General features: G+C 38.2%; 6 protein-coding genes across 8 annotated transcripts; 3 read left to right on the forward strand and 3 right to left on the reverse strand.

The window, feature by feature from the left end:
* Window positions 1–910: 910 nt before the first annotated feature.
* Window positions 911–8,837, reverse strand: LOC108567545 (cyclic GMP-AMP synthase-like). The gene is made up of 8 exons (XM_017928083.1): window positions 8,728–8,837; window positions 2,668–2,802; window positions 2,360–2,592; window positions 2,152–2,293; window positions 1,936–2,094; window positions 1,616–1,879; window positions 1,363–1,549; window positions 911–1,297 (listed from the first exon to the last, which is right to left on the reverse strand). The coding sequence occupies exons 2-8, from the start codon at window positions 2,791–2,793 to the stop codon at window positions 1,008–1,010; spliced, it is 1,401 nt and encodes a 466-aa protein (XP_017783572.1). The 5' UTR covers window positions 2,794–2,802; window positions 8,728–8,837; the 3' UTR covers window positions 911–1,007.
* LOC108567546 lies at window positions 2,875–7,513 on the forward strand. The gene is made up of 3 exons (XM_017928084.1): window positions 2,875–3,911; window positions 4,276–4,498; window positions 7,091–7,513. Exons 1-3 carry the CDS (start codon window positions 3,047–3,049, stop codon window positions 7,326–7,328), a joined length of 1,326 nt encoding a protein of 441 aa, XP_017783573.1. The 5' UTR covers window positions 2,875–3,046; the 3' UTR covers window positions 7,329–7,513.
* Window positions 8,838–10,038: 1,201 nt separating the features above from the next.
* Window positions 10,039–14,271, forward strand: LOC108567530 (lysosomal alpha-glucosidase-like). The gene is made up of 13 exons (XM_017928058.1): window positions 10,039–10,216; window positions 10,284–10,457; window positions 10,514–11,137; window positions 11,440–11,588; window positions 11,654–11,828; window positions 11,889–12,148; window positions 12,211–12,523; window positions 12,578–12,897; window positions 12,951–13,084; window positions 13,143–13,294; window positions 13,353–13,501; window positions 13,568–14,120; window positions 14,181–14,271. The coding sequence occupies exons 2-13, from the start codon at window positions 10,284–10,286 to the stop codon at window positions 14,244–14,246; spliced, it is 3,069 nt and encodes a 1,022-aa protein (XP_017783547.1). The 5' UTR covers window positions 10,039–10,216; the 3' UTR covers window positions 14,247–14,271.
* Window positions 14,113–15,846, reverse strand: LOC108567534 (cytosolic Fe-S cluster assembly factor NUBP1 homolog). 2 transcript variants are annotated; one of them, XM_017928067.1, is made up of 6 exons: window positions 15,763–15,846; window positions 15,641–15,691; window positions 15,333–15,574; window positions 15,076–15,177; window positions 14,476–15,019; window positions 14,113–14,411 (listed from the first exon to the last, which is right to left on the reverse strand). In XM_017928067.1, exons 2-6 carry the CDS (start codon window positions 15,675–15,677, stop codon window positions 14,386–14,388), a joined length of 951 nt encoding a protein of 316 aa, XP_017783556.1. In that variant the 5' UTR covers window positions 15,678–15,691; window positions 15,763–15,846; the 3' UTR covers window positions 14,113–14,385. The 2 variants fall into 2 exon arrangements, with proteins under 2 accessions (XP_017783556.1, XP_017783555.1); XM_017928066.1 differs by having other exon boundaries at window positions 15,641–15,698.
* LOC108567531 (tektin-3-like) lies at window positions 15,188–18,247 on the forward strand. 2 transcript variants are annotated; one of them, XM_017928059.1, is made up of 6 exons: window positions 15,188–15,317; window positions 16,382–16,536; window positions 16,673–17,416; window positions 17,470–17,692; window positions 17,756–17,910; window positions 17,963–18,247. In XM_017928059.1, exons 1-6 carry the CDS (start codon window positions 15,270–15,272, stop codon window positions 18,171–18,173), a joined length of 1,536 nt encoding a protein of 511 aa, XP_017783548.1. In that variant the 5' UTR covers window positions 15,188–15,269; the 3' UTR covers window positions 18,174–18,247. The 2 variants fall into 2 exon arrangements, with proteins under 2 accessions (XP_017783548.1, XP_017783549.1); XM_017928060.1 differs by lacking the exon at window positions 15,188–15,317 and adding an exon at window positions 16,196–16,309.
* LOC108567535 (cytochrome c oxidase assembly protein COX11, mitochondrial) lies at window positions 18,180–19,163 on the reverse strand. Its single transcript, XM_017928068.1, has 3 exons — window positions 18,691–19,163; window positions 18,460–18,627; window positions 18,180–18,402 (listed from the first exon to the last, which is right to left on the reverse strand). Exons 1-3 carry the CDS (start codon window positions 19,072–19,074, stop codon window positions 18,259–18,261), a joined length of 696 nt encoding a protein of 231 aa, XP_017783557.1. The 5' UTR covers window positions 19,075–19,163; the 3' UTR covers window positions 18,180–18,258.
* Between the last annotated feature and the right edge of the window lie 63 nt (window positions 19,164–19,226).

Consider the following 19,226-nt stretch of genomic DNA (forward strand, 5'->3'; position numbering starts at 1 on the left):
TACTTAAAATTGTTTTATATAAGAGTTTCAATCGAGTAGATGAGGTATCTGAATGATGGTAATAGTTATAAAGAAAGTTATAACTTTGTTTTAAAATATGCCAAGTATGCAACATTAAATACATTATAAATACAATTATTTTGTTGTGTGATTTTACGAATGTAAAATAAAACGTACATCATTGATATTATTTTAAATAGATATTTGAATGTGTAAACAAAATGTTTTTTAATTAATGTTTTTCTTGCGGATTATGGACCTATTCTGTGTGTGTTGGTAATGATCACTTGCTTTTTAACTTTGTACTTTTGGTATTGCTCAGCTGCCTGAGAACTTTTCAACTAGGAGACCAGAAGCAAAGCAGAGGTGTATCAAATATGGCGAATTACCAAATACTTTTTACTTTTACTTCGATTCAACTGATTCCATGATATATTATCTGATATCTTAGCATACATTTCGTTAATGATATCTTTTATATTGTAATTTATTTAATAATAAGAATGCTTAATGTATGTTTGGTTGCCAGATGTGAATAATTTAATAAATATTCCCGTATGGCATATGAATACTGTGGGTATGGGGTGGTCTATATCGCAAGCCCGACCACCGAAAGACCGTCTATTGAAATCCCGACTACCATAATCCCGATTATGCCAAAATCCTGACTACCATAAAAATGTTATTGAAGAAATTTATAATAATAAAAGACACTGTCGGGATTTCGATATAGTCGGGATTTTGACCGGAATACTGTATTTGCAGCTTAACCAATCGCATTCTTGTACAAAGATTAACAGGACTTAAAAAAATATATCTTTATAACTAAGTGATTTAAAATGGAAATGTAATTAAACAAGTAAGATTTAATTTGTTTATTGATAAAATTCAATATAGATAAAGACATAAATTACTAATTTTAATTTGCTACAGTATGATATAATCTGTAGAGTAAAAAATATTTTACAAGTAAAAAAATAGAAAAATCACAATTTGCAAGAAAAATGCTAGCTACATTTTTGTTGCAAATACTTCAACAAAAGTCTGTTAACATCTTCGATATCTTTGAGCTTTGCTTCCATAGACACTATCGCTACACGCATTATACCATTTTCGGAGCGTAAATCCGAAATTTCCTTGCTCATCAGTTTCATTGCCGATGCGATTTCTTCCAAATTAGAACTGCTACCATTCAAAGACTGCAATGAAGAATCATCTGATGTATTCAGTTTCAAGTTTTTCTTGCACTTGTTGGGTAGCTGAAACTCTTCTCTCAACTCCTCGATATCTTCATCATCTGAAATGAATTCAAACAGCGTACAATACACCTCAAAGTAATTTGCTATAGTAAAATTTACTCACTCAAATATTCTTTCGCAATGCAGATAGGATTGTTGACGTTCTTGTTTATTGTATCTATGTATCCTTTGATTCGATTGGCCATGTTGGAAAGTGTGATCGGACTAATGTTTGCTATTAAATTGTTCTTCTTGTTCCAGTAGTAAGGAATCTCCCCTCTCTGAAGATGATCGTAGTAGACTTGCAACATCTGAAACGCACATACAGATTGCACACACAAGCATAGAAGAGACGAAGATATGTGATGAACTTGTACCTCTACGAAGACGAAACTGAGACTGCATTCCCAGAACGGTTTTGGACGCTTCTTCACCTCCCACAAGAACATGGTTTTGATGAAATAACTGCTGATCATGTTCTGCTGGAACTTGTCTCGAAGTTTTTTTATCAACTTAACGGCGGGCTTCACGTTTTTGTTCCCCGACATTATCAGTCGCTCCTGCTTTTGGAAAGACATACGCCAATATTGCTTCATATTTTTTGAGTTGATTTTGGGTTGTTTCGGGACAATGAAGAATTTCTGAAAGCAGCGAGAGATTTATAATCAAGTACTTTGCGTATCGATAAATCGATTACCTTCTCTTTCGTGGTGTTCTTCTCGAAATTGCCCGACGGCCATTTGCTGTCATCGAAAACGAAGCATGGCACCAAGTCCACATCGAGCTGTATCGGCTTCGAATTTATGTTTCCATTGATTTTCAATGTAAAAGCAGGTCCACTCTTGGATACATGGGTCTAAAATCATTTGATTTCTATGTCGTCGCAGTTGAATATAATATAAATATATCTTACTAAGTAGGTTTCATTGTTGACAAGGATTTTATGTTGGGTACCGCTTTGCTCGAATTCATCCATTGCTTTTGTAATTAATCCCTCCATCCAGGATAGAACCTTGGTGGTCGTCAAACAACTGCTGGTATCGTCGACGATCTCGCTGCAAATGGTAAAATAACACATCGGTAATATTGTTTTATTTTTGAAAGAACTATGCTACGTGTACCTGATCCCTTTGGAATCGTTCACCATGCATTTCACGAATCCCGGTACCTCGGGGACTGGTATCAGCGTTGCTTGTATCGACGATGGCAGACACAACAGCAAGTCCAAATCGAACTCCTCCGGTTTGCCGACTTTAAGTCCATCGTAAAAGCTGCCTCCGTAGAACAGTTCATTGTAGATCGTCCTGAATAATTCAGAATTCTTTTTCAGCGCCGCAATAACCTGTTCGACGATCTGCTCGAAATCAAAATACGAATACAATTCTTAATTTTATTTTCATTCTTTTATCTTTATGATGGTTTACAATACCCCGCGCAGTATGACGTTGTTCCGCTTAACTTCATCATCGCAAAGGGTAATTATTTTCTTGTTTACAAACAGCAAAACGTTTTCGTAACCGTTGTACTTCTTCTTGTTGGGGGTATCGTCGTCCATGGTTTATAGCTGAAAATAAAATATTGGAAATAACAATGGTAGTAACGAAATGACGAAGAAGAAAAAAAATAAAGGGTAAAAGTAATAAGTGTGTATGTGTGTGTGTGTGTGTGTGTATGGGGAAAGTTTTGATCAATAATAAATGAATGAGTAAAAGCATGAGTTGTTTGAGGGGCCGAAGGAAAGCGCGTTCAGTCGGATATCAGACGGGGCGACGTTAACATGCCCCTAGAGGGGTTTCCATGAGAACGAAATGAATCGGAATATGGGCAGACAGTTGTCCCTGAGGTGCGAAACGCCGACGCTGAAATCGAGGCGTTCCAGTCTAAGGAGGCAGCTTTCAGAAGACGAGGAGAGAGCACCGCCGCGCGTAAAGCTCGCGTGGACAACGTCGGAGGAGGAGGAGGATCAGAAGAAGAAAGATGAACAGCATCGCAAGAACGAAGCGGACGCGTCGATCCTCTACCCGGATCATCAGCATCTGGCCGAGAGGTTGCGGCATGTGTGGCAGGACAAGAGGACCAACTTGAACATAGTCCTCGGCGCCGGTGAGACGCCCAAAATCAACGACAGTCTGCAGCCGGAATTGATGATGGTGCAACAGCAGCAGCATCAGCGGAGGCCGCATAAAGATTTGAAGCAAATCTTTCAGAAGCAGATTCGGAAGAACGCTCGAACTCCGCCGCCGCCGCATCCTCAGGAGCGCCCCATCGTCGTCGTACCGATTATAGAACGTCCGAAGACGGCGGTGTCCACGACAGCGGCGACGAGAAGGGAGCAATACCAGAAACGCACGAGCTCGGCGTTCGGTGTATCGCTGAAGCAAGAGCAGATTCGTCCACCCTTGACCAGGTCATCTTCGTTGCCCACCAGGAACGAGCCCAAAACCAAATTCCCCGTCAACAAGAAACGTCCGAAATCGACGAAGAGGAAGGACTCGATCTCGGACACAAACAAACCTCCAGATGTCATCACCATGGTGTCGTTGCTAAGTCCGTCCGGAAGCGACAACGAGGAGGAAACTCAGAAAGGAGATGGCAGCAACGTGATCAAGATCAAAGTGCCCTTGGCCTCCGATCAGAAGGTCTCCTCCACGCACAGGAAAACCGTCAAATCAGGTAAAGAGTAAAAAAAGAGAGAGAAAAAAGAATAAAAATAGTAGAGATCGCGTGCGACCGAGAGAAAGAATTCGCACTTTGGCACTCGAATTATGCATTTCTAATTAACCGCCACCTTCGAAAGAGAAATTAATAATTTCGGCGCCCCCATCCGAAGGCTCATTTAAAACTTTTTCCATCCACCAGTCACGGAATGCCCCGTGCCACGTGGCCACTTAACGTGAATGATAAAAACGCGATTCGTATACGAATTTTAATTTTGTTTATTGTTTAAACAATTTCATTATCTATTGGATCGAACGAAAACCGCTGAAAGTTTCGCGGAAACTTTCGGAAAAGTTAAATGAGATTGTGTGTATTTCAGTTTCCTTTCAGCAGACCGGCGTCGTGCACGCCGTGCGAAGTTTTTCAGCCGGTCTTCCGCTTCGTCGGGGTTCGCTGGCAACGACCACTTTGTTGCTTGGAAATGCCGCGAAAAAATTGATCAATCGAAACCAGCAGGACAACATTGCAAAGCGAGACTACGATGACAAACAACGACAGCAGCAGCAGCAGCAAGAGGAAACGCAGCTCATAGCAGATCCGAAGTAAGTAAGATCATCTCATAGAAATAAGTTGAAAGTTATGGGTAACGAAAAACGAACAAACGAAAGGCAAGCCTATATTATATAATGAGTATAACGGAAATCGATGTGCTATCATCAAACATGCCGTTTGCAATTTGGAAATGAATGATCCGGGCACAAGTCCGTGATGTCTCTACAGAACCTAGGCCATCACGGAACTACTTGGGACCTTTATATTCGATGCTTACGCAACGTTTAGAATTAACATAATCCATGCGGAGAGCCACAAGGCCGAGAGACTCGACCCTACCACCACCACCTACAGAAACAACCCAAACAACCATCAAATCAAATCCAATCGAACCCAATCGCTTTCGAACTTTCAATTTAACTTTGCATTAACTTCATGATTAATCGATTTTATAATTATGAAGCAGCACAAAAGATAAAAGGAACTCCACACAACACAACAACAATCGCCCAGCGAATTTTCGCATCATTCATTCCTCGTTAAATATATCAGCGAAATAATAATCATAAGATATTATTGATCAAATCACACTTTTCAGTGGATAAATTTAAACAAACAAGAAAAAAAACATATCATCAAATTTCCGAACTTAAAATTGGGTCATCGGAGAACGATAATTCATTCTTTCAAACAATATTATAATTTGAACGTAGAAATATTCATAAATTATTGAGTTTTAAATATTTTTTTATATATATATTTACATAAATTTCAAAAAATGAAACATTTTATTTTAGATAAAGTAATAAACAATTTCATATATATTCACGAATCAATTGCATTACATTATATAATAAAAGAATGTTTTTATAACTTTCTGAAATTCAATTAAGACAAAAAAATATACATTTCATTACTTGCTTTCTTTTTTTTTTATCTTAGTATTATGAATATGCACCTATTTTTATAAAAAAAAAAACATTTATACTGGTAATTTAGTACTTTTGAAATATAAATTATATAATTTGATAAGTGTTAATCAAACAAATTGAAGGTGTAATTTGAGTTGAATTAGTCGATAAAATTGTTCATCGTTTTAGATAACTAATTATAAATTTATGTGTTTAGATGTGTTATCTATATAACTTTATTTTTTTTCTCTTGTTCTGTTTTGTCCGGTTACAGTTAAAATGAGGAATTTCTATCGACTAAGTTATGTGTACAGCATTAATTTAACATTTACATATAGGGTGCTGTGAATTGCGTAGCTAAATATAACGTTTGTGATGATCTTAATTTTTAATTTTGTTTTGACATAAAATGTCACTTGATAAAGACATTTTAATATAGGTAGTTATTGGTAGTTATATGCAAAAAATAAACAAAGTACATAAAATAATGTGCACAATTTAACAATACAGTGGAACCTCGCTTAACGAGTTTAATTCCTTCCAAAATTTCGGGATTTTTACTCTTATTCAAAAATACATATAATATCTGACACAAGTTTTAATAATGATGAAGCAGGCGCGCAATCCGGTACTACTCTTCTAATCGTCACTCGTTATGCGAAACGTGGCTCGTTAAGCGAGTCATTTTTCTTACAATTCATTTTGCTCCCTTAAGCGAAATGTTCGTTATGCGAGATGCTCGTTAAGCGAGGTTCTCTGTATATTCAAAAATACACATAATATGTGTACACAAATTTTAATAATGATGAAGCAGGCGCACAATCCGGTACTACTCTTCTAATCGACACTCGTTACGCGAAACGTGGCTCCATAAGCGAGTCATTTTTCTTACAATTCATTTTGCTCGTTAAGCGAAATGCTCGTAATGCGAGGTTACTCTGTATTATAGGTCAGTGATGGCGAATCTATGACATATTTGTCAGTGGTGACATTTTGGGTGACACGTCAAAAATATTAAAAGTCAAGGCACCCTTGGCATCATGTATGTGTCCAAGTTACACGGCATCCGATTTAAGCTACATTTTTTTTTTCCAATTTTGACACACCGATCCCAAAATGTTCATCATCACTATTTTACATCGAGCTGTTGGTGAAATTCAATTATAAATGTCGCTGAAACGTTTCGTTAAATAAACATTTCAGCAATAGTAACCGAGATGAACATTTCCAACTATAACAAAAGACTAAAAGTTATATAATTATTTACCTAATTTTAATATCTTCAAATTTATATCAGAATTTCGGGACAACCTCTTTACATTAATGAAGTCACTTGGGTCAAATTGTTTTAATGAACACAAGAATATAATAAAATAGACTTATGAAAAAATAATAGAAAATTTGCAAAATATACTCAAATTTGTGTAATATATTTGAAAATATTCATCAAATTATGTACAGAAATTGAGAACAATATTTTACGAAACAAAATTAATGCAATTAAAAATATCAATCTTCGGTGAATTTAGAGATTTTAAAGTTAAGTATTTAATTCTATTAAATCTCTGCTCATTAGTAAACTAAATGCTGAAATCACGTATAAATAAATCAAGAATATTAAGAGTAATGTTTAAATTACATATAGGGTGCTATGAATTGCGTAGCTAAATATAACGTTTGTTGTTGCCAAGCGACGATGATATTAATTTTGTTTTGACATATCTTCTACAGTGAAAACGTCATCGCGAATCGAACGTTGCTGGGTTACGGTGAGAATGATGATTTCGAGAAGAAAGTGGTCGTCGTCGAGGAGGACAGTCCGAAGGAGAAGGAATGCTGGGACACCTATTGCAAGATGAACGCGAAAGGAGTGAGCGTATCCTTCGACACGATTCTGAGGGGGATGCTCACCCCCACCGAATACAGATTGAGGAGGAAGCAGGTGGCGCACAGTTCGCAGGATTTTTGAACTTCATTCTTTCTTTTTATCATTATTATTATTATTAGTAAACAACGTTTAGGTGCTGTGATGCATTTTCAGGTCTCGCATTTCGGTGCTCCTTCTTCGGGATTAACCGAAACAAGCTTTGTATTGTAATTGTAATATTTAACAAACGAAACAACAACTACAAAAATATACTTTTGTACAATATTTTTTATTACTAAAACAATTTGAAAATAACAAAAAATAATTCCATGGTAAACTGGGATTATCCAACAAACACTAACATCTGTCACTTGGTTTACGTGCATGCAGTTTTATAGAATGAGAAACAAGTGTTTTGGGGGTAATAAAGAAAACATACAAACTTTACATTTCATTTATCTGAGATAATTAAATTTGAAATTGAGAAAACAAGTCAATAATATTCAAAAACCAATTTCATAAAATGAGAAATAAAAAAAAAACATAGAAATTTACCTGCGTCGTTTCATGTAACTACAAAATCGCAATATTATATTAGATCAGAGGTGGCCAGACTTTTTGCAGCAAGAGCCGCACCTAAACTATATAATATTTGTGTTTTGTTCTGGCTCAACTAGCCACAACAAGACTCTTGAAGAGCCGCATGCGGCTCACGAGCGACAGTTTGGCCACCCCAAATATTAGATATTTAATAATCTTTTATCCAAATTTAAGAAAATAAATTAATATTTGTATACAATTTGCACAAGTACAATCATTTTTATTTCCTTAATCAATCTAAATTTAGATTTGTAAGTTAATAATTTTAATCTAATTCAAAAGATGCAAATTTCATTTATTATTAATTATTTTATCTAAGGAACTTTATGTTCTACAATGTTGCAACCGTGATAAGATAACAGTTGAGTCAAACAAATTTATGCAGCGAATGGATGATCTAAAATAAACATTTTTAATTCGTATTAACGAAAAGTTAATGAATTCCAATTACATTTGAACTTCAGAGAAAAACAGGAAACGTGCATATATATATATATACAGGGTCTATATCGAAAGCCCGACAACCGAAAGAACGTCTATCGAAATCCCGACTACCGACTTCAATGTTATTGAAGAAATTTATAATAATAAAAGACACTGTCGGGATTTCGATATAGTCGAGATTTCGGTTGTCGGTCTTGCGATTGCCACCGTATATACATACGATGAATGTCCACGCTATTACATTAATACTGTCAGACTGACAGTGCAGTAATTTATGATCAAAGCAAACTGATCAAAGTATTGTGCAATTTTTTCAGTAATTGCAAACGAATCATAAACCCGGTACAAAACATTTTACACAATGATTGCTCGATTAGAACATTTCAATAAAAACATTTTATAAAAATTAACATACAAACAATCTTATAATTAATGTTAATTACAATTGAACGTTTACCTTCTTAGATGTTGAGAATGTTAGCAACGAAGTGTATTATGACGTGTTCTCATGTATTGTGATGTGCTTAATATACCCACATATACCGCTCAAGGCTCAAGTGTTGTGGAAAAGGCGTGGAGAGAGTCTAGTTATGGACGCGAATCAAGTGTTGCCAACATCTGATATAACATAACATGTGAAATGTTATTTTGTACAATTATATTTGTACAGGTTAATATTAATTATAGCTTTTTGTTCCCTTTGGTCGAATGCTTTAAAACGTACTAAATCTGTATGGTTTTTGTCCAATTCATAATTTAATTCTTATCAAAAATTGTATGTTTATACATATTTGTTTATTAAGATTGGTACTACTTGTAAAGAATCCCAAATTTCTTATCCTACTATTTATTTCCTATTGCATATTATGAAACTCGATTAAAATAGCAAAACGAAACCAAAACAGGCAATTTGATTATAATGATTTGTAAAACTGTTTATTGTCTTAGTTGGAGGATGGCCGAAGGAAGAGCACTGTCTTCCTAATTATTAACTGAAGACAAGAATGTAATTTTCATTAATAATCAATGATATCAACTTTATTGTATAGTTGACTTCTCAATAAAAACTCTGATGTGTACAATAAACTTAATTAAAAATATTGCATTTAATATTCATAAACTACTCTAAGACTTCACAACAACATAACTACGAGATAATCCACGGTATCCAGAGATTCTTAATCCCGGGACACGACATACTTCTCATTAATAAATCTACATATTGATTTTATCACCTCAATTGTACTTTTTATTAATCGTACTTTAAAAAAACCGTACTCTAAAAGTACTAGTAATTTTAAACAATAAACTAATAATTTTGGAGAAATGTAGAAAAATGTTTATTCTTCAGTTGCATTTGTAATGAAACTATTAGAATATATAATTATTGATGAAAATTGTATGTTTGATGAAATACGAACGACAATGAACAAATGTAAAGATACAAATCGAATTTCGTACAAAAAAATATAATAAAAAATGATAAATAATAACGAAAATATGTGTTAAAGGCAAAATGACAGTAAATATTATACAAATCTAATAATAATAAACATAATATGTACAATTATTCTGTAAATAAATAAATATAAAAAAATACAATAGATATAAACAATCAACAATAAAACTGTTAACTGACACTTGTTAACAGTTTTATTGTTGATTTAAGTTATATTAAAATATCTAGTTTATAGGAGTTTGTTATGAGTATGTTTTGGTCGTAACTCGAGGTACATTTAACGATTAAGTTAGTTTGGTTGCCTAACTTGTAACATAGCGAACAGTTGGTGCAGTAAACTGCAGCTAATAAAGCAAAGTCAAGCCAAGTGCACAGGAAATGTTAACAAAGTGCAACGGACGTACGGAAAGGTTGTTTATAGAGTGATAACAACAACAGTGGACTATCTATTTGTACCATGGGGATTTAGCTATCACAATTCACGAACGTAAGTGGCGATATGCGTGAAATAGGCGCAGCGGAATATCAATAAACAATCCGCTAAACTTTTGCAGATGACTGGAATCAGAAGGCTCCTGCATTCGTTCAGGGCTCGAAGGGTCGCCAGGAGATTGGCCCGCACAGAATCTGTATCCTTCAATGCATTCTGCAATGAGGGCCCTGTTGATCAGTACCCCACAACAAAGGAATCCTCTTTGTGCAAACCGCCCAAGTTTGATCATGGAAACGTAAGTGAAATACATTTTAACTGAATACCATAAGAAATTAATTATTTGCTTTGCAGCATAATGAATCTGCAGAGTTTAATCCGAGAGATGTGACCATCTTGGAGTGCAGCCGTCCCTGCATAGTCACAGTACTGCTGCTCCTTCTGCTCTTGGCTGTGTTTCTCATTCTCCCTACAATATATTTGCTCTATTGCTTTGGGGTGCTTCACGTCAATCAGCAGAAGCATTTGACGCATACTTTTGCGCTGAAAGAGAAGGATCACTATGCGCCCAAGCTCCACGACCTATTTAAGATCAACAGGATTCCCGCTCAACCGTATAAGATTTTACCACCGCCGCCTCCTCCGAACCAATCGCAGTGTGGCATACCGCTGGAGGCCAGATTCGATTGTTACCCGGAGGATGGGGCAACGAAGGAGAAATGCGAGGCGCGCGGATGCTGCTGGTTTCCCAGGAGCGCTCAGTCGCTGAAGAGGATCAAACGGATTCGAGAGTCCGTCGATGTCTCGTATTGCTTCTATCCGAAAAACTATGAGAGCTACAAGTTCGTGAACGTTTCCAAGACGGATTTCGGGTTAATCGCGTTCCTCAAGAGGAACTACCGTAGTGCGTATCCCGACGACGTCGAGACCGTCAAGATGATTGTCAAATTGGAGACTGAGGATCGTCTTCGCATCAAGGTTTCATTCTTTATTATCTACTTCAACAACTTTGCTAAATACTTTAGAAAAGAAACATAACATTGCCACGTTAATTTCGATATAATTTGTAGAAAGACTAAGCGCAAAAAGAAGATTAATTTTACTCGTATCTGACGTTCCTCTGTATTAAAATTTACTGCTTTGGAACGATTTGAATGAATATTTTAATATATCAATAGTGTGTAAACTCATTAAAGTTTATCTTGCCGTGCGTTACCACAATAAGTCTTATTTGAATGGTTATGCCAATAAGGATCGATTAATAAACGTTTCGTATTTAGATTTTAGATCCGCTGCACGTGAGATACGAGCCTCCGTATCCATCGGTACCGATCGTGGACAAAGCGCCGACCGATTTCTCGTACATATTCAAATACAACATCTCCGCATCCGGCTTCAAGATTCTGCGGAGATCCGACGAGGCCATAATGTTGGTTGCCCGTTAAGCCATTCGAAAAACCATCCGGTCACGAAATGCCCATATTCATGTTCTAGATTCGATGCGATGAACTTGCAGACGATGATTTTCGCCGACCAGTTCATACAGTTCAGTTCGCTGCTGCCGAGCAAAAATATCTACGGTCTGGGCGAGCACAGATCGTCGATGAAGCTATCCACGGAATGGAAGAGATTCACGATGTTCAACCATGATTCAATCCCAACCGAGGACGTATGTAGAGTTTAATCTGTACGAGAGGAGTTTTCGTAATGTCTTCTCGTATTGTTGCAGCTCAATTTGTACGGAATGCATCCTTTCTACATGAACGTGGAAAACTCGACAAAGGCGCACGGAGTTTTTCTATTGAACAGCAACGCGATGGAGGTTATTCTTCAGCCGTATCCTGCTATAACGTACAGGACTATTGGAGGAATCTTGGATTTCTACATAGTTTTAGGTCCGAGTCCGCGCGATGTCGTCCGACAATACACGGAGATCATCGGAAGACCATTCATGCCGCCCTACTGGGGCCTTGGTTTCCATCTCTGCAGGTATTTCCAATCCATTTCCTTTTCTGGTTTTTAAAGATCTATTAATATTGACATTATTACAGATTTGGATACAAAACTTTAAATGAAACGCGTAAAGTAATGCAGAGAACCATCGATGCTGGAATTCCTTTGGATACGCAATGGAACGATCTGGATTACATGAACAACAGCAACGATTTCACTTACGACAAAACCAATTTCAAGAATCTGCCCAAATTCGTGGAGGAATTGCACAAAAACGGAATGCATTACATTCCTTTGATTGATCCCGGAATTAGCGCGAGCGAAGTCAAAGGAAGCTACGTCCCGTTCGATAAGGGTCTTGCCATGGACATATTCGTGAAGAACTCTTCGGGTTTACCATTCGTGGGAAAAGTAAGACCATCTCATTTTATGTATTGCATCATCTAACTGTCGTTAATTGTTTAGGTTTGGAATAGGGCTACAACTGTTTGGCCTGACTTCACGAATCCAAATTCTGTTGATTACTGGACGTCCATGCTGAAGATACTTCACGATTCCGTACAGTTCGATGGAGCTTGGATCGATATGAACGAGCCGTCCAATTTCCTCTCCGGCTCATTCGACGGATGTCCGAACAATCATCTCGAGCATCCGCCCTACCTTCCAGCAATTGACGGTGGAATGCTCTTTTACAAGACCATCTGCATGTCTGCGAATCACACAATCGGACTCCACTACGACGTACACAACCTATACGGATTTAGCGAAGCGATCATCACCAACTTGTAAGTTGTAAATATTCTTAAGTTTACCGATGTATACGACTTTTTATTTACAGCGCATTGGCCGAGATCAGAGGCAAAAGACCAATGATCATTTCCCGATCCACGTTCCCTGGTCACGGAAAATACGCTGGACATTGGAGCGGAGACGTTTACTCAAAGTGGACGGACATGCGATATTCCATTCCTCGTAAGTTATATCTCAAATTCCTTATTTTTTTTTTTATCTAAGTTTTATATGCTTGCAGAACTATTGAGCTTCAGTCTGTTTGGAATACCATTGATGGGAGCAGACATTTGCGGATTCAATGGAAATGCGACGGCGACATTATGCAATCGTTGGATGCAATTGGGCGCTTTCTATCCATTTTCCAGAAACCATAACACTGATGATGGAATTGTGAGTATCACATATGCCTCTTTTATGATAAAGTGTATCTAATTTGTTTCTTGTTTAGGAACAAGACCCGGTCGCTCTGGGTCCGGACGTAATCGAGTCATCGAAGAAAGCTTTATCAATTAGGTACTCGATGTTGCCGTACTTGTACACGCTCTTCTGGGCCGCTCACACTAGAGGTGATACCGTCGCTCGACCACTCTTCTTCGAGTAAGTCAATATTTGTTTGTTATATGAAGAGATGTTTCTAATAGTTATGTTTGCTTCTCTTTGCAGATTTCCTAATGATTGGATAACTTATGATATTGATAAGCAATTCCTGTGGGGTTCTGCGCTGATGATCATTCCCGTCTTGACTGAGAATCAAGTGAGCGTGTCGTGTTATGTGCCTGCTGCGACTTGGTACGATTTCTACACCTTCAAAATGCTGAACGTGAGCGAAGGAAAGACCATGGAAATGGCAGCACCATTAGATACCATTCCGCTTCTGATCCGTGGCGGCAACATAATTCCTCAGCAATCGGCGCTCCAAACCACGACTGCCTCAAGAATGACCAAATTTCAGCTTCTTGTAGCGACAAACGAGAGTCAGAAGGCTTTCGGTGAACTGTACTGGGACGATGGTGATTCGTTGAATTCGGCCGAGGAACGAAAATATTGCTTGTTGGAGTTCACCATGGACGGGCAGAAGTTGACATCGGATGTCATCCATTGGGGATTCGAGGCACCGCCCAATCTGGGCGTGGTCAAGGTTTTGGGTATATCCGCCGTGACGAAGGTATACGTGAACAAGGTGGACCAACCGTTCGATTACAACACCATCAACAAGGTACAAATTTATTTATCTTACATTAATGACAATACATGTGTTAACGCGCTTTGTTTCCAGTATTTGTTGATCAAGGACTTGAATGTAGACTTAAAGAAGCCCATGGAAGTTACATGGACATATTAGGAATCAGCTTCGAAGAGCTTCGTCATGCCAAAATTATTATTATTAAACTTAACCTCGTTGTCTGATTTTTATTCCTTTAGCTGTAGTGATGCGCGTCGTGCCAAAAAATATATTACTATTATATTACATGTATAAGAATTTAAACTTTAATCGATTTTAGGATATCTGAAATAAAAAGTAAACAGAAAGACAATTAACATATTTCAATGTTCCACACTCTGCAACTTACTCTCGATAATCAAGTTGATAGCTTTGATTGCAGGCGAATCCGGGATTTCGGTGATGAAATCTTTACCTTCATCGCAGCATCTCGCTATTCTCGGATCCAGTGGTAACTGTCCCAAAAATGGCACGTTCAAATCTTCGCACATCTTCCTCGCGCCTCCTGTATTCGCTTTGAATATCTCGGATTCCACTTTGCAGGATGGACAAACGAAGCCGGACATGTTTTCTATCACACCCAGGATTTTGATGTTCACCTTCTTACAGAAATCAATTTCTTTCCTAACGTCCAACAGAGCGACTTCTTGCGGAGTAGTAACAATTACGGCTCCCGATAAATTCGCCTCCGACAGATAAGTCGAGGCAGACAAATGCTCGTCCGAAGTTCCAGGAGGCGTGTCCATCAGCAAAAAGTCCAAATTTCCCCAATCCACTTCGCACAGGAACTGCTTGATCATCCCATTCTTCTTTGGACCTCTCCAGATTACGGCAGCATCCTGTGATCCCAATAGGAATCCAATTGACATCACCGATAAATTATCCTCCACATACTACAATTTCCATCATTATATATTTATAATTTCAAATCAATTTATTTCTATCTTACAACTGGGGACCATCCTGATCCAGACTGATGAACTTGCTCATTGAGGACACCAAGAAGCCTTGGCTGTGATGGGCCACAAATGTCAATATCTAGCACAGCAACCTGCAAATATTGATTAACTGTTATGTAGGCCGGTGGGGATTAGCACAGGATGATACTGGCTTTTGCAAACATTTCATATTTCATTACATCAAATGATGCTGTTTGGTTGTAGTGAAGAGAGGAGAAGCCGTTACAATAGGGTTTGATTTACTTACATTTCTATTTGCATCTGCTGCTGCAAGTGATCTGCTCAGCATTGCAGTCACTGTACTTTTACCCACACCACCTTTACCTGAGAGGATCAGAATTTTGTTTTGCACTTGCTCCAATCTCTCCTTCACCAGTTGAATGTCTGGGTTTGGTCCCTTGACTGCTCCGGATGCACAAATACCTTGATTTGGGCACCCAGCACATGCAGAGGCTTTACCTGCATCATCACTTTGGGTCCCTGGACAATCTGCAATACAAATTTAACAACCAAACTATAGTAAACAGTATTAATAATAACATGAAAGCTACTTACGTTCAGGAGCATTATTTGGTACTTGCACCTCAGACATTTTATGGATATTATCTAGAAACTATAATTTCATAATAGTACATTATTTGTTTTAAAGATCTTTGTCATTACAATAATTATATTACCTTATATCTATGTGACCACGTATAAATATTCTATAGTTATGAAAATATCCAATAATATTGTATTCACTGAAATTCTTATTTTTTTTATTTATCTTCGCACAAGGTCATTAAATTTAATAACATATAAATCTGTAACATGTGTTGCCTATAACTCACTTGAACATAATCAGTGTATCTAAACATGTAATATAAAATTTAGTCATGTTTATATAATACATGCTTGTAATCTGCCAAATACAAAAATCCAATAAGAATTCTGATTGGATAGTCATAAGGAAAATAAATGACTGTGTCTATTTACTGTATGTACCTATTAAAAATTTGATCAGTATTAGATTTCATAATTTAAAAAGTTTATATATTGAGTTATTATTTTCTGATAGTTATTAATTTGAAACAATTGCTCAAATGAGCTAATCAAATTGTGTAGAAAATTTGTCAAGAAATTTAACGTTTCGGCCTGATCGTACGGCGTTGATTTGTTTTAAATGATAATCAAACAGAAGCGAAAATGACTTCGCATTTGGGAGATACCGTTATGTACTCTGTAGGTCATCTCTTTTCCTAAATTTCTGTATAGTTGTGATAACGATATTAAACGTTTCTTCAAATTTTTCAGCAACTCCAACCATGGAGCACCGTTGCCGCAACACCGGTGATGGAACAGGTGGCTGGACCACCTCTTCCAGAGAGGATTGGCACCTACTACCAGACACCAAGACCCCATCCCTGGAGACCAACGCTCGGATACGAAAATGTTGAAGTCACACCACTGTAAATATACTATAATTGGTTCAACTATCCAAAAACTTCTTTTAAACGTTTCTTAGAAACTAGTTAAATTAAGGATATTCTTTGTTATGTTTAAGTTAAATTCTCATAATGTAGATTGAATGATTTAATTCCTTAGGCCTACCCAACCGGTGACAAACGCACTCATGGATCCTTGTTACACTCCGCACGGTATGAGCACTGAACCATTGAAGTTCCCGAATTTGGTCACCGGCTTCGAAAGGAATCCAGCTCATGCAGCAAGAGCCGCCCTCTACACCAGATACACCCCTCTGGAATGGACGCACGGAATCCTAAGAACGTACGGTGAATCGGACACCAATCGAAATTACTCGGAGAGACTGCGTGGAGAGTTCATCAGGGTGATGCGAGAAACTGACGAGAAGACAGCAGGAGGTCAAAGGGAGTCCGGCAGGAGACTGGGCGAGCGAATCACCGACACCACCTTCTGGAGGAACGAGGTGAAGACAGAATTGGAACGTCTGCTGGGATCCGCGCATTGCCTGCAAGAAGGAAAAAGGATGATCGCGAAAGCCATTGCAGATATCGAAGGACCTCTTCACATAGCGCAAGAGTGTTTGTATCTGCGAGAGAACAGACACGGCATTGATTTAGCGCACGACTCGCCCGAACAGGCGCTGCTGAAGGAAGTCGAATTGTATAGAAATTCGCAGGCAACGCTGAAATGCTTAGGTGATAAGGTTACATCGCAACTGTTGAACAATCGTGCGGCTCAGCACGAGTTGGAGACGGACGTGAGAAGCAAGGAAGGCGCTTTGGGCATCGACAACATGTGCCATCAATTGAACAACTTCTCGAAGGGCATCAACTATTACGGCGGAATCGAAAAATTCAATCCCACGTAAATCCTTCTAAATTATAAATACTTTTAACTAGTTGATGTGTTGTTTTCAGAGTGAGCACGACGACCACTTGGGCGGAGAACAGCAACCGCATTGTGTTGAGATCTCAGAGCGAAAGAGCTAAATCGTCGCAGATGTGCTCGGACGTCGAGAACATGATTAACAGTTTATCCAGCGAAATTTGGGATTCCTGGAGCGTGACCAATAACGCTTTGGCTAGAAGAGCAGCGGAAATGCTGGAGGCCAAGAGCAAAATCCAAATGCATTTGGCTAAAGTACGCCCATCATAGATTTGTTTTTTTTATTCATATTTTTTCATTCGAATCTCAACATTCCAGATACAGCAAGAGATCTTCGAAATGGAGAAGAATATCGAATTGCTGCGGAAAGCGATCTTGGATAAGAGCAACCCTATGAAAGTAGCTCAGACGAGACTCGAGGCACGGACGCATCGTAAAGAAGTGGAATTGTGCCGCGACATGGCCCAGGACAGGTGAATCGAAACATTTCTTTAATCTTCATAGAAACTATAAAGAATGTTTTAGATTGGTGAAGGAAGTTCTCGATATGCAGGACAGCATCGAGTATCTGCACAGGAAACTGCAAGAGGCCGAAGCTCAACATCAGCAGCTGCTGAAGACGCGTTCCAATCTGGAGACTGAACTGCACAGCAAAGTCAACGCTCTCTTCATCGACAGGGAGAAGTGCATGGGGATGCGCAGGTCCTTCCCCATCACCGCCACAATCAAATACTAACAATCGCAATCGTCTCATCAAACGCTTTAGTAAATTCTCTTTGTAGTTGTCTAACAATTAAATAAATATTTATTTAAACTCCATGTCATCGCGCGAATGCCGGCACCGGCAACTTCAGGCCTTCTCTTGCCTCGAAGAACGTGTACGACAATATAATCTCTTCGATGAACTCCATTTTCGGATCCTCCACGAATTCCGGGTCAATGTAGAAGAATACCGGCATGTCGACCTGCAAAATATAAATTAACCGCAATTGCAAATACATTTCTAATTTCTTGATTTAAACCTGTTCATGTGGATTCAACTGCTGCTCCTCAAAACAGAAGCACTGGATTTTATTAAAATATTGTCCAGCTTCAAAGGGAATCACATTGTATGTGCTGATACCAGTGACTGGTTTGTCTGTTGGGTTTTTGGCTGTGTAGAAGGCCAAAGCTGTCTCTCCTGGGATTATCTTCAACAAAACCATTTAATGATATATTTTTTTAATGAATATAAAATAAGAAGCTTAATTAACTGTGATTTCATGCTGCTGTGGCTTAAAGTTCCACCTCATGCTCGCCGCTATATCTGCATTAAACTTTATCCTGATTGGTCTGTTCTTCACTGAGGCCATTGTCTCCACTTTGGAGACATCATGACCTGTGGACGTGGTGCCACCATAACTGTACGCTTGACAGAACATCCTGTACAGGGGAACTGCTGCATAACTCAATCCCACAGTCAAGACACCAGCAGCAGTTACATAATAAACAGTGGACCTGATCTTGTGCTTCAGCGATTGCTTATCGGATGTATTGTGCAGCTGATTAAGTCGAACACTTGTATGGAATTTATTGCTGAGGGAACCCTTGAAGGTGGTGATGTGTTTGAACAAACTGCAACAGTTTCTTATCGACATCGCAGCAAATACACAAACATTAATTAATTCAGAATTGTTTATTTAAAATAGCACTGGCCAAACATAACCACAAACATTTAAATTAAAGGGACTAGAGAAATGTCAAGAAGTTCCTGGTCAAGTTCACAGATGGATCTATCGAGAAAACTGCA

This window comes from Nicrophorus vespilloides, unplaced genomic scaffold (genome assembly GCF_001412225.1).
Source record: "Nicrophorus vespilloides isolate i.1.1-1 unplaced genomic scaffold, Nicve_v1.0, whole genome shotgun sequence".
Lineage (NCBI taxonomy): Eukaryota > Metazoa > Arthropoda > Insecta > Coleoptera > Silphidae > Nicrophorus > Nicrophorus vespilloides.

Coding starts and splice junctions, on each gene's coding strand:
- LOC108567545 (XM_017928083.1), bottom strand. CDS start 2,793: ATGGACGACGATACCCCCAACAAGAAGAAGTACAACGGTTACGAAAAC. Junction 2,593..2,667: donor ACAACGTCATACTGCGCGGG/GTATTGTAAACC, acceptor GATTTCGAGCAG/ATCGTCGAACAGGTTATTGC. Junction 1,880..1,935: donor AGAACACCACGAAAGAGAAG/GTAATCGATTTA, acceptor CGCTGCTTTCAG/AAATTCTTCATTGTCCCGAA.
- LOC108567546 (XM_017928084.1), top strand. CDS start 3,047: ATGAATCGGAATATGGGCAGACAGTTGTCCCTGAGGTGCGAAACGCCG. Junction 3,912..4,275: donor CAGGAAAACCGTCAAATCAG/GTAAAGAGTAAA, acceptor TGTGTATTTCAG/TTTCCTTTCAGCAGACCGGC. Junction 4,499..7,090: donor CAGCTCATAGCAGATCCGAA/GTAAGTAAGATC, acceptor TATCTTCTACAG/TGAAAACGTCATCGCGAATC.
- LOC108567530 (XM_017928058.1), top strand. CDS start 10,284: ATGACTGGAATCAGAAGGCTCCTGCATTCGTTCAGGGCTCGAAGGGTC. Junction 13,085..13,142: donor CATGCGATATTCCATTCCTC/GTAAGTTATATC, acceptor ATATGCTTGCAG/AACTATTGAGCTTCAGTCTG. Junction 13,295..13,352: donor ATAACACTGATGATGGAATT/GTGAGTATCACA, acceptor TTTCTTGTTTAG/GAACAAGACCCGGTCGCTCT.
- LOC108567531 (XM_017928059.1), top strand. CDS start 15,270: ATGATGCTGTTTGGTTGTAGTGAAGAGAGGAGAAGCCGTTACAATAGG. Junction 17,417..17,469: donor ATCGAAAAATTCAATCCCAC/GTAAATCCTTCT, acceptor TGTTGTTTTCAG/AGTGAGCACGACGACCACTT. Junction 17,693..17,755: donor TCCAAATGCATTTGGCTAAA/GTACGCCCATCA, acceptor TCAACATTCCAG/ATACAGCAAGAGATCTTCGA.
- LOC108567534 (XM_017928067.1), bottom strand. CDS start 15,677: ATGTCTGAGGTGCAAGTACCAAATAATGCTCCTGAAC. Junction 15,575..15,640: donor ACCAAATAATGCTCCTGAAC/GTAAGTAGCTTT, acceptor TTTGTATTGCAG/ATTGTCCAGGGACCCAAAGT. Junction 15,178..15,332: donor CAGCAGATGCAAATAGAAAT/GTAAGTAAATCA, acceptor CAATATTTGCAG/GTTGCTGTGCTAGATATTGA.
- LOC108567535 (XM_017928068.1), bottom strand. CDS start 19,074: ATGTCGATAAGAAACTGTTGCAGTTTGTTCAAACACATCACCACCTTC. Junction 18,628..18,690: donor CACAGCAGCATGAAATCACA/GTTAATTAAGCT, acceptor GTTTTGTTGAAG/ATAATCCCAGGAGAGACAGC. Junction 18,403..18,459: donor AGTTGAATCCACATGAACAG/GTTTAAATCAAG, acceptor TATATTTTGCAG/GTCGACATGCCGGTATTCTT.